Raw genomic sequence first — 16,165 nt, forward strand, 5'->3', positions numbered from 1 at the left:
GCAGGTACGATGCTGGTCCTTCTTCTCTTTCTCAGTTGGGGCATCGGGGACACTTCTACCCTTCTTCTTCTTCTTTTGGGGGCAACGCCGAGGCTATAGGGTCTTCGGAGGGGGTGTTTTTTGGTGCGGAAGGGGCGTTGGAGTGTTATGAGACAAGAATGGGGAGAATCAGTGTTGCGTCGGCTTGCGGAGACAGGAGTGGACATCTTCGGGACTCGGGTGATGCCGAAAGAGGAAAGGAGCTAGCTCTGGTACCAGTTGGGGAGGATTTTATGAGTCTCTATGAGGAAGAGGAAGCATGTCACATAGAAGAAGGGGGAAGTGGGGAAGGGTGGAGCACTAGTAACCTTGCGAGATTCAGTCACTGTTTGGGGATGCCGACGGAAGGCTTCGAAGAGGAAATCCTATATCTCTTAAGGAGAATGAAGGGGAGAATGGAGCAAAAGGGCAGGGAAGGGGTGACGAGGAAGACAAGCTTAAAATCTTCAAAATCCAGTAGGGAACTCAAGAAGTTGGAGTGGACTATTAGTTACAAAAAGGCGAAAATGGGAACTAACTCGGGTATTATTGGAGGGGCTTCAGTATCAGGGTGTAAATGAAGATAAGAATTATGTCATGGAATGTAAGAGGGGCTAATGATAGGGATAAAAGGAGGATCATCAAGTCAGTTATTAAATTCTAGAGACTGGACGTGGTTTGTATTCAGGAAACTAAAATTAAAGAAATGACTACGGGGCTTGTTCGAAGTTTGGGGGTGGGAAGAAATATAGAATGGAGAGCAGTCAACTCTAGGGGAGCAACTGGGGGTATTTTGGTGTTCTGGGACAACAGGGTGGTGGAGCTGGTGGGATGGGAAATAGATGTTTTCTCAATTTCGTGCCGATTCAAAAATTGTGTGGATGGTGTGGTGTGGGTGTTCACTGGGGTGTATGGGCCGGTTTGCAGTTGTGATAGAGAGGAGTTTTGGGAGGAACTTGGGTCAGTTAAAGGGTTATGGAGTGACCCTTGGTGTGTGGGAGGGGATTTCAACTTGGTAAGGTTTCCAGAGGAGCGTAGCAGGGGAGGTGGTCTTACAGCTGCTATGAGGAGGTTCTCAGAAGTGGTAGAGGATCTGGAGCTCAGGGACTATCCATTGAGGGGGGGGGGGGGGCGTTTACTTGGAGAGGGGGTTTGAATAACCAGGTCCAGTCTAGGCTGGATAGGTTCTTAGTGACGGATAATTGGGATAATATGTTCAATGGTGCTGTCCAGGGCATTCTCCCCAGACCTGTCTCGGATCACTTCCCCATTCTCTTGGAAGGAGGAGGGTTGAAGAGGGGTCCTTCCCTTTTCAGGTTGAGAACATGTGGTTGGAGAGGAGGGTTTTAAAGACAAGTTGAAGACGTGGTGGGGGAGTTTAAATTTACTGGGTCATCCAGCTACATTTTAGATGCTAAATTGAGGGCCCTTAAAAATATTCTGAAGATTTGGAATAAGGAAGAGTTGGGTTAGTTGAGGCTAAAAAGGGTGAAGTCTAAGCAGGTTGAGTATTGGGATGAAAAGAGAAATATGATGTTTTAAATATGGAAGATAGTGAAGCAAGAAATGGAGCAAGGGAGGCCTATAAGTCTTGGGTGATAAAGGAAGAGATTTTCTGGAGGCAGAAGTCTAGGGAGTTGTGGTTGAAGAGGGGTTTGAATAACCAGGTCCAGTCTAGGCTGGATAGGTTCTTAGTGACGGATAATTGGGATAATATGTTCAATGGTGCTGTCCAGGGCATTCTCCCCAGACCTGTCTCGGATCACTTCCCCATTCTCTTGGAAGGAGGAGGGTTGAAGAGGGGTCCTTCCCTTTTCAGGTTTGAGAACATGTGGTTGGAGGAGGAGGGTTTTAAAGACAAGTTGAAGACGTGGTGGGGGAGTTTAAATTTTACTGGGTCATCCAGCTACATTTTAGATGCTAAATTGAGGGCCCTTAAAAATATTCTGAAGATTTGGAATAAGGAAGAGTTTGGGTTAGTTGAGGCTAAAAAGGGTGAAGCTCTTAAGCAGGTTGAGTATTGGGATGAAAAGGAGAAATATGATGTTTTAAATATGGAAGATAGTGAAGCAAGAAATGGAGCAAGGGAGGCCTATAAGTCTTGGGTGATAAAGGAAGAGATTTTCTGGAGGCAGAAGTCTAGGGAGTTGTGGTTGAAGGAGGGGCATAATAATACCAGATTCTTTCATAGGATGGCGAATGCTCATAGTAGAAGAAACTGGCTGTCCAAGTTGAAAGTTAATGGCGTTTGGCATTCAGAGGAAGATAACTTAAGAAACAGTGTGGTGGGGGCGTTTCAAGAGCTGTACCAGGAGGAAGAGGGGTGGCGCCCTAGTGTTGAAGGGATCTCTTTTATGAGGTTAGATATCAGTGAGGCTGAGGGGTTGGAGATCCCTTTCTTGGAGGAAGAGGTGTTAGCAGCTCTTACAGACCTAGGCAAAGACAAAGCCCCGGGGCCAGATGGCTTTACAATGGCGTTCTGGCTTTATGGGTGGGAGGTGGTGAAGTTTGAAATTATGGGCTTTTTTAGAGAATTCCATGAAAGGGGCAGATTTGTAAAATCCCTAAATGCAACCTTCTTAGTTTTAGTCCCTAAGAAGGGAGGGGCAGAAGATTTGAAAGATTTCAGACCGATTAGCCTTGTGGGAAGCCTCTACAAGTTGTTGGCCAAGGTGTTGGCAAATAGAATCAAGAAGGTTATGGGAAAAGTGATTTCGGAACCCCAAAATGCCTTTGTGGAGGGTAGACAAATTCTTGATGCAGTTTTGATTGCTAATGAGGTGGTAGACTCCAGATTGAAAAGCAATCAAGGGGGCGTGATGTGCAAATTGGATATAGAGAAGGCTTATGGTCATGTTGGCTGGAATTTTGTGTTGGCTGTGTTAAAGCAAATGGGTTTTGGAGAGAGATGGATTAAGTGGATAGAGTGGTGTATCTCAATTGTAAGATACTCCGTTCTGATAAATGGCTCTCCTTCCGGATTCTTCCAAAGTTCAAGGCGTTTGAGACAAGGTGACCCTCTATCCCCTTATTTGTTCGTGATAGCTATGGAGGTGTTTAGTTGCTTAATGAGAAGGGCCATCAGTAGGGGCTTTTTATCTGGTTGGAGGGCTAGAGGTAGGGGTGGAGAAGGGATGTTGATATCTCATTTGCTCTTTGCGGACGACACCTTGGTGTTTTGTGAGGAGTCCCAGGATCAGTTGACGTATCTAAGTTGGCTTCTCATGTGGTTTGAGGCTTGCTCAGGTTTGAAAGTTAACTTGGAGAAGAGTGAGCTTATTCCGGTGGGGAGGGTGAATGATATAGAGGATTTGGCTCTGGAGTTGGGTTGTAAGGTGGGCGGTCTGCCTTCCAGTTATTTGGGTTTGCCTTTAGGGGCACCTTTCAAATCAGAGGTGGTATGGGATTGTGTTGAAGAGAGGTTTAGGAAAAGGTTGGCTATGTGGAAGAGACAGTATATTTCCAAGGGGGGAAGACTCACCCTTATTCGGAGCACTCTTTCCAGTTTGCCGGTTTACTTCATGTCTCTTTTCCTTTTGCCCAGAAAAGTAAGGATGCGGTTGGAGAAGATTCAGAGGGACTTCCTGTGGGGGGGAGGCACTCTTGATCAGAGGCCTCATCTGGTTAGGTGGAATTTGGTTTGTTTGGAAAGGAAGAAAGGTGGTTTGGGGATAAGAAACTTAGCGTTGATGAATAAAGCTCTCTTGGGTAAGTGGAATTGGCGTTTTGCCATTGAAAGAGAGGTGTTGTGGAAGAAAGTGATCAGTCACAAATATGGTGTAGAGGAGGGGGGTTGGTGTACTCAGGCCGAAAGAGGGAGGCATGGTGTAGGGCTTTGGAAAGCTATTAGAAAGGAGTGGATGGATATGTATAGCAGTTTAGCCTTCCGAGTGGGCAATGGTCGGAGAGTGAGATTCTGGAAGGATAAGTGGTGTGGAGATGAACCTTTCTACGAATCCTTCCCCTCTCTTTTTGCCATTTCTCAGGCGAAAGACGTGTGGGTATCGGAAGTGTGGAACCAAGATGGTGTAGGGGATGGGTGGACCCCTTTGTTCTCAAGGGCGCTGAATGATTGGGAAATTGAGATGATGGAACAATTTATGCTTAAAATCCAAGCTTTTAGGGTGCAAAGGGAGAACGAGGATAAGATGGTTTGGACAGCATCTAAAAGTGGTGTCTTTTCAGTCAAGTGGCTCTACTCTATTTTGGAGCCTGGTGGTTCAGCTATGTTCCCGTATGTTGGTATTTGGAGAGCAAGTGTGCCGCCAAAGGTAGCCTTTTTCTCGTGGGAAGCATCCTGGGGCAAAATCTTAACTCTAGACCAACTTCAGAGGAGGGGTTTTTCTTTGGCAAATAGGTGTTTCCTTTGTCTTGCTGAAGAAGAAACAGTGGATCATCTTTTACTCCATTGTGTTATGACGAGGACATTGTGGAATCTTCTTTTTTCTCTCTTTGGGGTGGAGTGGGTTCTCTCTGGTACAGTTAAGGAAACTCTCCTGGGGTGGCATGGAGCTTTTGTGGGGAAAATCCGTAAAAAGGCGTGGCAAATGGCCCCCTTATGTATATTTTGGACAGTTTGGAAGGAAAGAAATTCGTTGGCTTTGGGAATGAGGTGTTGTCAATCCAAAGGTTGAAACATTCTTTTGTATGTAATCTGTGGTCATGGGTGAGGATGTTTATAGTTTTGAGCTCGCGGTCTCTGGTTAGCTTTATTGAGTGGCTAGGCTTTTGTTATAGGTAGGGGTTCCGGCTCGCTTCCTTGGTTTTGAGTCGAGGGGCTGCTTTTGTATTCTCTTTGTATACCTAGAGGACACTAGTTTGGTGTTTCCTCTTTCATTTTAATATACTTCTCTTTACTTATTAAAAAAAAAAATTTATTCTGTATAGTTGTCAATGATTTTGTATAGTTGACTATCCTAAAATAGCCTTGTGTACCTTGTATAATACCCTTGAGATATATGAGAATATTCATTCAGTAATTTATCAAGTTGGTATCAGAGCAAAAGTAGAGAATATCTATTGCTACCTAGTCGACATTTCTTCCTTCTTTTCACCTTTTTCGTTACCATATAATGTCTACAAAAACAAAAGTGGGTAGTTCTGATAGCAAAAAAATCATCCATGGTGACCATTCATGAGACTACCTCTTGAACAATTTCTATTAAGTTGGATGGTGCTAATTATCGTGTTTGGTCTCAAATTTTGGAGATGCATATTGCTAGTAGAAAGAAGGGATATATCACAGGAAGGAAGGTTGCATCTGCAGGTGATGATCCAAACATTGATGAATGGGGGATTGAAGACGCTTTAGTCAAGTCTTTGCTTATCAATTCCAGGATTGACTGGCTGATGTCACACTTTGTGCAATGTGGAACGCCTAAGGAGGTTTGGGATGTAGTTAAGAGGAGCTATCTTGATGTCTTTGACTCTTCTGAAGTGAATTGATAAAGAAATCCTTTCGATCACACCAAGGTGGTCGCCCTCTTGCAGAATACTACAATGAGTTAAGCTCAATATTCATGGAGCTTGATTATCTAAGGCCCAATGATATGACGTATATAGCTGATATTGTGAAACAAAGGAAGCATACTGCTGTGGATTGGGTTTATATATTTCTTGCAGGTCTTGATCACAGTTTGGATCAAGTTAGTGGTTGTGTTTTGTCCACTTCTCCTTTACCAAGTCTAGAGGAAGCTCATTAGTTCGTCGTGAAGCGCATAGGCAAGTCACCATGGGAACAGAAGATTACTTTGAGTCTTCTGCAATGGCTATCCATAAGAATAACACACAACCAACATCTTTTACTCCTATTGACTCCTCTTCTCGCTTTTGCACTCATTGCAATAGCACCAGACATATAATAGATGTTTGCTGGAGGAAGCATGGTTATCCAGAGTGGTACAAGCTTAAGCAAGCAGAAATGAAGAACAAGAAATAAGCTTAGGTTGCTATTTCCGATGCTACTCCTACTTTTGCTTCTCATGTTTCTCGATTATCTTCTCGAGAAGGTAATTCTGATTTAACCGTTATTTCTGTTGCCTCTAACAATTGGGTTATTGATTTAGGGGCCACTGATCATATGACTAGTCATTCTTCCTTATTGGACTCTCTAATGCCCTCACTTGTTAAGTTTGTTCAGGTTTCTAATGGGACTCCTATGCTGATTTCAGGAGCTAGGAATGTCTCGTTTTCCCCTACACTCTCCATGCCCTCTGTCTTACTTGCGCCTAGTTTCTCTAATAGTTTTCTTTCTATTAGCAAGATTACCAAACATCTAAATTGTTCTGTAACCTTCAATTCTACTCACTGTGTGTTCCAGGACAATCTTACGAAGACGACGATTGACATTGGTGAGGAGAGGGGTGGTTTTTACTACTTGAAGGGGGGTAAGGGAGTTACAATCTGAATCTAACCATGTTTTTCAAGTAGCAAGAGAGACATCTGATAGAGAAAAGATTCTTTTATAGCAGTGTCAATTAGGTCACCCATCTTTTTTTTATTTGGAATGTTTGTTTTGTCAGTTGTTTCGACATTTTTCAATTTCTAGTTTAAGATGTGAACAATGCATATATACTAAAAATCATCGTGTACCTTTCAAAATAAGTCTCAATAAAATTCCGATTCCTTTTACCCGTGTTTTTATAGATGTTTGGGGTCCTTTTTTTACTCCTTCTGCTTCGGGTCATAAATATTGTGTTTTTTATTTATGACTATACTAGGGTGAGTTGGGTATATCTGCTTAAATCTAAGAATGATGTTCTACATGTCATTCCTCAATTTTCCAAAATGATTGCCACACAATTTTATACTCAAGTCAAGGTCTTTCACTTTGATGATGGTCGTAAGTTTGTGAATTAGTATCTTATTGATTTTTTCAAAGAAAATGGAATCCTCCACCAGAGAACGTGTACATACACGCCATAATAGAACAACATAACAGAGCTTAAAAACCGCCACATTCTTGAGGTAGCCCGAGCTTTATGCTTTACCATGCATGTTCCAAAACATTTTTGGGTTGAGACTATCATGACTACTGTCTTTTTCATCAATCGAATGCCTGCTCATGTCATTGATTATCAAATTCCATTGCGAATGTTATCTTGGTTTCACCCTATTCTTTCTGCTTTGAATCTTTGTTCTAAAGTTTTTGGTTGTAGATGTGATGCTCATATACACTCTCATCAAAGGGATAAGCTTGATCCCCATCCTCTTAAATGTATTTTTCTTGGTTATTCTAATTCCTAAAATGGCTATAAATGCTTTCATCCTCCTATAGGCAAATACTATGTCTCCATGAATGTTCAATTCTGCGAAGGGGAGTCTTATTTGGGAATGTGTCTCTGGTTCCACTTTAAGGGGAGATTAGTAGTAAGGAAGAGGAAAAGTTATGGTTAGAAGAGAAGAGGATATGAATTTCAAGTCAGGGGGAGGCACCTAAGTTTGAATTTGAGGAAAGAAGGGATGAAAAACCAACCAGATTATTTCAACAAGTTTATACAAGGAAGAATAAAGATGCTACTATCATACCCTCGCTAGGCTTCAATACTCCTATTAATGATAGTACCATGCCATTGAATGACACTTCCGAGACTAATCTTGAGGTGCATGTTTCTTCACTTTTAACTTTAGACATTGGTATGTTGAATCCACAAGTTGGTGATCAAGGTAGGAGATATCCTATTCGTGATCGTAAAGAACCTAATAGGTTGGGTTTCTCAAAATCATCCTCTAATGTTGTCTGGCCCATTTATGATTTTGTCTCTTATCATTGTCTATATAAGACTCACATTGCTTTTGCTCTTTAGTTGTCCTTTATGTCTATTCCTAGTCATTTTTAGGAAGCCCTTGAAGATCTTAAGTGGAAGTTTGCTATGGTAGAAGAAATGAAGGCTCTCTAAAAGAACTCTACTCGGGAGATGGTCGAGCTCTCTCGGGGAAAGAAGACAGTGGGTGTTTTTAGCAAAGTATAAGTCAGATAGGACAATTGACTGGTACAAAGCTAAACTAGTTGCCAAGGGATAACCCAGACTTACGGAATTGACTACAAGAGACCTTTGCCTCTATGGCCAAGATGAACACTGTTAGTCATACTCTCTGTTGCGGTCAATTTGGATTGGCCATTAAAACAGTTTGATGTAAAGAATGCCTTTCTACATGATGATTTGTTAGAGGAGGTGCACATAGACCCCCTTCCAAGGTTTACACCAAAAGGAGGCAAGGTATGCAAACAAAAAAAAGCTTTGTATGGATTAAAGCAATTGCTAAGGGCATGGTTTTAAACAAGCAATGACAAATCACACTCTGTTCTATAAGAGAGGTGGTGATGATATTACTTTGCTTATTGTTTAAGTTGATGACCTAATTGTTACAAGTAGTAACTCTAGAGAAATAGAGAAGCTTCGGAGCTATCTAGCCAAGGAATTTGAAATGAAGGACTTGAGTGCTTTTAAATACTTCTTGGGTATTGAGGTGTCTTGGTCCAAGCAAGGACTTTTCCTCTCACGACAGAAGTATACATTAGATCTCTTGGCTGAAATTGGTTACTCTGCTTAAGAAACCTGTAGAGACTCCCATTGGTAACTCTGCTTACAAACCTGTAAATTGGTACAGTTGTGATGTACAACAGTGCGTACAGCTGTGCACAACTGTTTGTATAGTTGTGATTTATTCTGTATAGTTGTCGATTATATTGTATAGTTAGTTATCCTAAAATAGTCTTGTGTACCCTGTATAAATACCCTTGAGATATATGATAATATTCATTCAGCAATATATTAAGTCAACTCTCCCAATCCTCCGAAACAGGGAACCAGGTCAATCTCAAAGCAAATTGATTATTCAAGCCACCACACTAGGTATATGATCCTTTAATTTGAAGCAAATCACACAAATTCAATTCTCTATAATCCTGAGGACCTCCTCATAGCTGGCGAGCACTTGGGACAATTCCTCATTTCTTTAGGAATCTGGCCATATTGAAATCCTCCCCAATGCATCAAGAATGCCACTACCCTCTAATCTTAGCCAATTCTTCCCAAAAGTCCTCCCTCTCCCCTCTAAGAACAGGCCTATACACCTTGGTTAAAATCCAAACAAAATCACACTTGCAGGTCCTGAATTGGCAGGAGATGGAGTTGGCACCCGCCTCCATCTCAATCAAATCAAAACCCTATTATCTCAGAAAACAACTACCCCACCTTCCACCATTCCTCACTCTATGAATCTCTGCCAAGTGCCAACAACTTGGCTTGTGATCAATTGCATTGACATATGCTGCACTTTTGTTTCATGCAGGGAAACCAAATCAGCCATTTGTGAACTAGAGAATGAACGTAATATACAAAGAGCACCAAAAGGAAGAGAAAAAAATAAAAATGAGAAGAGTCCAGACCAAAGGAAAAGAAAACAAATAAAGAAGTCTTTGAACAATTAATTCATGTGCTCTGCACCTTGAAACAATCTACAATTGTGCTCTTGCCAAATGGTCTGAAACAAGCAAATTGGGGTGGTCTTCCAAACCTCTGTATGCTTCTTTCCAACAAAATTCCCATGTCATCTGAATAAGATCTATCTTATCAGATTAGGAAGCTTCCATGAAATCCAGACCAGATAGAACAACAGATGCTACTAGACCCTAGCTTTGCCATAGGGGATAGGAGTATGATTAGCTGGTTCTTCCTCATTCTTGCGCAAGTAGCAACAGTTCACTAAAGGCCATCTTGTTCTTTTAAGCTGATTAAGAGAATCTTTTCCCAAATCGCCTCCTAAGCTAAGAAACTCACTCATTGGAATCAATAGCTATGATTTGTACCAGTTATTAATCAATTTACAGTTTCCAGACAATCAATGTCAAGAGATTCACTGGAATCTTGCAAATGCTGCCTCTTGAAGCAGAAAAATCTCAACAGCCTGCATTTTTAGGATTGAGTTGATATTTTCTGCTATTCTTTGTTCTTTTGGTAAATTTTGGTTTATTTTGCCACCTACTCAAACAAAAAGCAATTTATTTTGAATTTTACTGAAATAGAATCGAACTCATAATTGTGTGTTAGTGTGGGAAGTCAAATGCCCATTTGACTGGATGCTGGGAATATGAAATGTTACAGATTTGGGTTTAATTTTAATTATCTGTCCTATTTATTTCACTAGTAGGTATTACAAAATATGCTGAAAAGTTTTATTGGGACTAGAATTCTGTGCATAGACTTGTCTCCAGCTGTATGGCTGTTGGATGCTACCTATTGCAAGCTTTGGCTTATAAATGAGCTTATATAACTTAATCCTTTTTGTAATGTTCTCTCTTCCTCAGCTGTCCTTTTGCAATTCTTCTTTGCTATTTCACATGATTAATATTTTTCTTATAATTTTTCCTGACAGACTGTTTAAAAGAGGGCTGTCCTTTGTCGGGAAGGATTACTTATGTCATACCTTGTGGGATAAATACATTGAATTTGAGCTTTCTCAGCAGCAGTGGAGTTTCCTAGCTCACGTTTACATTCTAACTTTGAGATTTCCAACAAAAAAATTACATCATTATTATGACAGGTATTTCATGCTCTTCGAATTCTCTTTTCCATGAAATTTGATTATATGTCAAGATTTATGAGCAATGAGAATTTCTTATCCATGTAGGGATGCATGAAAATTTTAATTTGTGATTTTTTTTAAATAGAGAAATAATGTTTTATAAACAAGCACCAAAAAGGTAAAAAAAAAAAATGCACCCAAGGATTAAAATATTAGAAATAACAGAAATATCGGTCCTTGAATTTTATGGAAATATCAGAAATATTGGTATTTTTTTTTTAAAAATACATTGATAAGATTAAAAATTAGGGAAATATTATAAAAAAGTTTTAAGAAATAATAAAAGTAATAATATACATATTAAAGCTATTTTACTAGAAAAAAATTACATAAATATATTTGATATAAAAAAAAGATGATTTATGTAATTATTGTTTTGTTTAAAAATGTTTATGACTTATTTATTAGTTTAAATTTATATGCATTTTTTTATTATAAAATTATTCATTATAAAAGTTATTATGATGTTTTTATATCATGAGATAATTAAAATTAGTTGATTTATTAAAAATTTATTTTTATATTTTATTAGTTTTGGTCACATCGTTGCCCCTGGAAAACCATTGCACTTATTTTTCCGATTTTTTCTACACACTTGCTTTGTGGTGGGTGATGGGACAAAAATTTGTTTTTGGGAAGATCTATGGTGGGATGATCAACCTTTGTGTTCACAATTTCCAAGACTTTTCAAATTCGTCACTACTGAAAACATATTTGTTTTAGCTATTTTGGGCAATGATTCATCTCCTTCTTGGGATCTTTTCTTTCCGTTGTAATCTAAATGATTTGGAGATTGAGGATTTTGAAAGATTAATGACTTCTCTTTCCCATGTACATTTGTCTCCATTTGTGCCAAATACGAAAGCTTGAGTACCTTCTTCAGGAGTATTCTCAGTGAAATCTTTCTTCTTAGGCTTGACCAAATTATTAGTTTTAGTTCCTTTCCTTCCAGCTAAATTTTTATGGAAATCAAAAGTCCCCTCTAAGGTCATGACCTTTGCTTGGTTAGTGGCACTTAAGAAGGTAAATATCAATGACATGTTATAATTGAGAAGACCTTTCAAAGCTCTTAGTCATGATTGGTGTTGCCTATGTAGGGGGAGTGGAGAGACGATTGATCATCTTTTCCTACATTGTTCAATTACTTTGGGGTTATGGCACATGCTATTCTTGCAAGCAGGGATGGAGTGGGTTTAACTAAAGAGTATTATGATGGCTATTTCCTTTATGTGTTTTGGGAACTCTACTAGAGGCAAGACTCTTTGGAAGACCGCCTCTCTCACTTTGGTGTGGATTGTGTGGAGAGAGAGGAATGCTAGGATTTTCGAGGATACTTGCAAGATGCCTGAGATAATGTGGGATTTGATTCATTTCTATGCTTTTTTTTAGGCCTATTGTGCTGATGTTTTCAAAATTTTCTCTTTTAAGTGCCATTTAGTTTAGTTGGCTCTTGGTTTGTATTCCTTAGGGTTGGGCGGCCTATTTGGTGAGGAGTTGAGTGTGCTTTCGAGTGTATTTTGTTAGTTTTTTTTATTCTTTTTGTACAAATCTCCTGATAAAGTGGAGGTTTTCATGGGTTTTTTATTAGGTTTGTATTCATGGGGAAGATTTCTCATCCTTTTTATGTTGTATTTATCTATAATTAATACATATTTGGTTTTTAATAATATATATATATATATGTATGTATGTATGTATGTATGTATGTATTTATTAGTTTTGGAAAAAGTTTTAAATGGCACAATCAGTATATATAGTATATATTTAATATATGTGTCTTAAAATAAGTAACGGCAAGTTGCCTTGATGGTGAGAGTTGTGTTTTGCATACCTCAGGTCATGGGCTCAAGCCTTGATCATGTTAGAAAATTTTGAATGTGGAAAGAGGTGCTGGTTGAGCGTGCTAGGGGTTGAAAAATTGGTGATAATTGCTGAAAAAATTGGAAAAAATCCGATATTCCAAGAAAAATTAGCAAAAGTCGATACAACTGAATTTTCATGGCCAATTTCCTATCTGCCCTTATTGAAATCTTATTTTTTTGGTGATATTTCGTCGATAAAATCTGATATTTTATAATCCATGAATGCACCAATGTACAAAGGATGCATACAATGGGCACCAAAGGCCTAGCTAAAAAAGAGAGAGCACAAAAAAAAACTCCCTCCTTTAGGGAAAACCCAACAAATCAATTAAAGACATCGAACCTTCTTCTATGTATGAGTTTACACAGAAGAAGAGATAAACGAGGAAAGAGTTTTTTAGAACATGGTTAGACTACTCCTCATTATCAAACAACCTTTGATTTTTTTTTGCCCAAATTGTCCACAAAAATGCACAAAGAATTGACTTTCTAAACCTTCTTTAGTCTTCTTCCTACAAAGGATCCATGTCACCTTAAAAGGTCTTTTTTTTTTGGATTAGAAACAAACTAATTTTTTATTTGAATTTTTAAAGACTAGCAAAGGAAAAGAAAATCTTTCAAAATACAAAAACTAGAAAAAGAAGGAACTTCTTCCCAAAACGACTACAAAGATGAAAAAAAAAAAAAAGGAACATGTAAAAGCTAGAGACAATCTAAACAATTGAGGGGTACAAAATCTCCTAATTTGCAAGACAATTAACTAAGTCCAAAAGAAAGAACAACCCAAATTAGTAGCAACATCTAAAATTTTGCAAAACCAATTATCATACTTTCAAGGACCTCTTCGATTTAGACACCTAAGAGATCTTATTATTATTTTTTTGATAAGTAAAGAAGAGTATATGTTAGAAAGAAGTGCCAAAAGAGTGACCCAAGGTGTATCATTCTCCTAAATAGCTCAAACAAAAAAGAAGTTGCAATTAAGGAGGTACTACCACAACCCTACCCTCAATGGGAGCCCAACCAATTAATGAAACTAACTAGTGTTGAAGGACCATCATTTACTAACATTATAGTCTTCGACTAAAGAAAGCAACAAAAGAGGCTTTTAGCTTTTGGATGGAGGGAACATCATCTTCAAAATCAATTCTATTCTTTACCGTCCAAACTATTCAAAAGATGCATAAAAGGCTCACTTTCCAAACTTTCTTACACTTTTTACCCACAAACGAACCATGTCAAACTAACAGAGTCTCTCTAACTGATGAGAGAAACACCCATGGCACACTAAAAAGAGCAAAAAGCATCCCTCATAAAGCCCTTATCCTCACATAGTGAAGGATGTGATCTATAGATTCTTCATCCATTTGGCAAAGATAACATCTATTCGCTAGGGACTGCCTTCTTTTCTGAATTTAGTCCAAGGTTGGAGCTTTTTCCCAAGTTGCCTTCCAAGCAAAGAAGCTCACTTTAGGTTGTACCCTAGGATTCCAAATGATTTTCATTGGAAAGAAAACTGAAATGCCTGTCTCCAAGGCATTATAAAGGGACTTAATTGTGAACTTGCCGCTCTTAGTCTCTGTCCAAAGCACCTTGTCTTCCTCATTCCTATGCACTATCTTCCCATATGGACACAATAGAAATCTTTCCACAATATCCACCCCCCAATCATTAAAAGCTCTAGTGAAGTTAGGGTTCTAACTCCTCCCTACCAATGAGGAGTTCCTAACATCCTCCATCCACGCCTCCTTGGATACAGCTAGAGCAAACAAAGAAGGGAAAAAAACACACAAAGGTGTAGGCCGACACCACTTATCCCTCCAAAATTTGGCTCTCCTCCCGTTACCCACCAAGAAGGAAAGTCTACACTTGACGAGGTTCTAGTCCTTCCTTATCTCTTTCCATAACCCGATCCCATACCCCTCCCTCACTTCCCGAGAACGCCAACCCCCTCTTTCTTCCCCATATTCCCCATTGATCACTTGATTAAAAAAAAACTCCTCTCTTATTCGCAAAATGTCTACTCCACTTGTAAATAAGGGCCTTATTGAGAGTAGAAAGACACTTAACCACCGATTTATTTTATATTATTTTATTTATTTATTTGTCTAAGCAAACAGTTGTCCACTTTACTAGATGAGTTTTTGACTCAAGAGCCCCATCTCCCCATAGAAAGTCCCTCTTAATTTGCTTTAACCTCAATTTAACCATCCTTGGCATGCAAAACAACCACATGAAATAAATGGGCAATCTAGACAAAGTGCTATGAATCAGGGTGATTCTCTCTCTTTTGGATATGTATTGCCTCTTCCATATGGTCAACCTCTTGCGAAACCTCTCTTCCACACCATCCTAAGTTGTGACGGACTTAAACAAAGCACCGAATAGGAGCCCCAAGTAAGAGGAAGCGAGACTTCCCACCTTACAACCAAGCTCAAAAGCTAGATCCTCTACATTACTCTACCCACCGGAACTAACTCACTTTTATCCAAATTAATTCTCAACCTCAAAATAGCCTTAAACCACAAGAGCAACCAATATAAATAGGTCATTTGATCTTGAGAGGCCTCATAAAAAACAATTGTATTATCAGTGAACAATAATAATAGTGGCACAACCCATGAATTGGGTAGACTCAAAGATCTAACATGCAATAAGCACTCCAGAAGAGCTAAAATCTACTCCTCAATGACTAAACTCTCTCCCCCAGTTTTAAGAAGGCCTTCAACATACTAGCACAACTATTTCTATCCTCATCTCCAAATTGCTAGGCAGACCTAGTTATCCAAAAACACACCCATCAAAATTTAACTTTGCCAAATCCACTAGAGGCAGAATCTAAACTTGAAGCAACTTTTACCCAACCTCTATAAACTGCAAATCAGTTCCTATCAAGTATTAGAACCCTCTAATAAATACCCTTAATAACTATAGAGGTAGAAACCCAAAGAGAGGAATGGAATTGTACCAAGTCCAATATATACTCATAAATCCTCTGTTCATCCTCAAACCATCCATAACAAAGTGAGCAAGCCACATGCTAAAGTGCCCTGCCTCTAAGTGATCCTTCAAAATTCCTAAAAAAAGGTAATCATCATATTAGTCACATTGCTAGGAAGAATCAATCTATCTTAAAATGTATAAACAGACTATATCAAAACCTTAGCCATTGCATAGGGTAAAAAAGAGGATGACAATCAATTGATCAGTCCCCCTAGCACACAATACAACAATCCACACTGTGACTGTTGTAAGGCCTCCTCAGTCCTCATTTATATCAATCATTGGTATTGATCTTCTTATCAACTACCGGCCATGCAAAGGCTTTAATTTGAAATAAGACTTGGAATTCTAGATGAAACTGGCTGGGAAGAAAGGGTTCTGAACTTATGAACTTAGATAGAGCTAAAAAAGAGGATTTGACAAATAGGCAAGAGAGATGAGAAATTCAAATTTACCTGAATCAATAAAATTGGGACAAAAACTGATGCTCCAAGAGATAAATGAAGAGTACAAAACTAGAATGGATGAAATAGATTAGTCTTTCTAATAATCATTAATTATTACTCTGAAAAGATTTGGAAAATGAGCACAAAGCAGTTAATTGCAACTTAAAAAGTCTTTCCAAAAACAAATCTTTATCCTATCTCACATACAAAAATGAGTATGATGGGAAAAAATAGAGAACTTGTGCAATA

The 16,165-nt window shown here is 38.9% G+C and overlaps 1 protein-coding gene across 1 annotated transcript in view; it reads left to right on the plus strand.

Moving 5' to 3' along the window:
- LOC117923121 (putative uncharacterized protein DDB_G0271606) overlaps positions 1-16,165 on the plus strand; it is a 46,236-nt gene that overhangs the window by 19,630 nt on the left and 10,441 nt on the right. Inside the window, exons 5-6 of the mRNA XM_034841363.1 lie at positions 10,396-10,563; positions 11,703-11,796. Coding sequence (XP_034697254.1) covers positions 10,396-10,563; positions 11,703-11,796 — 262 coding nt within the window. The remainder of the gene's footprint in view (positions 1-10,395; positions 10,564-11,702; positions 11,797-16,165) is intronic.

This window comes from Vitis riparia, chromosome 10 (assembly GCF_004353265.1).
Source record: "Vitis riparia cultivar Riparia Gloire de Montpellier isolate 1030 chromosome 10, EGFV_Vit.rip_1.0, whole genome shotgun sequence".
In the NCBI taxonomy this organism is placed as follows: Eukaryota; Viridiplantae; Streptophyta; class Magnoliopsida; order Vitales; family Vitaceae; genus Vitis; species Vitis riparia.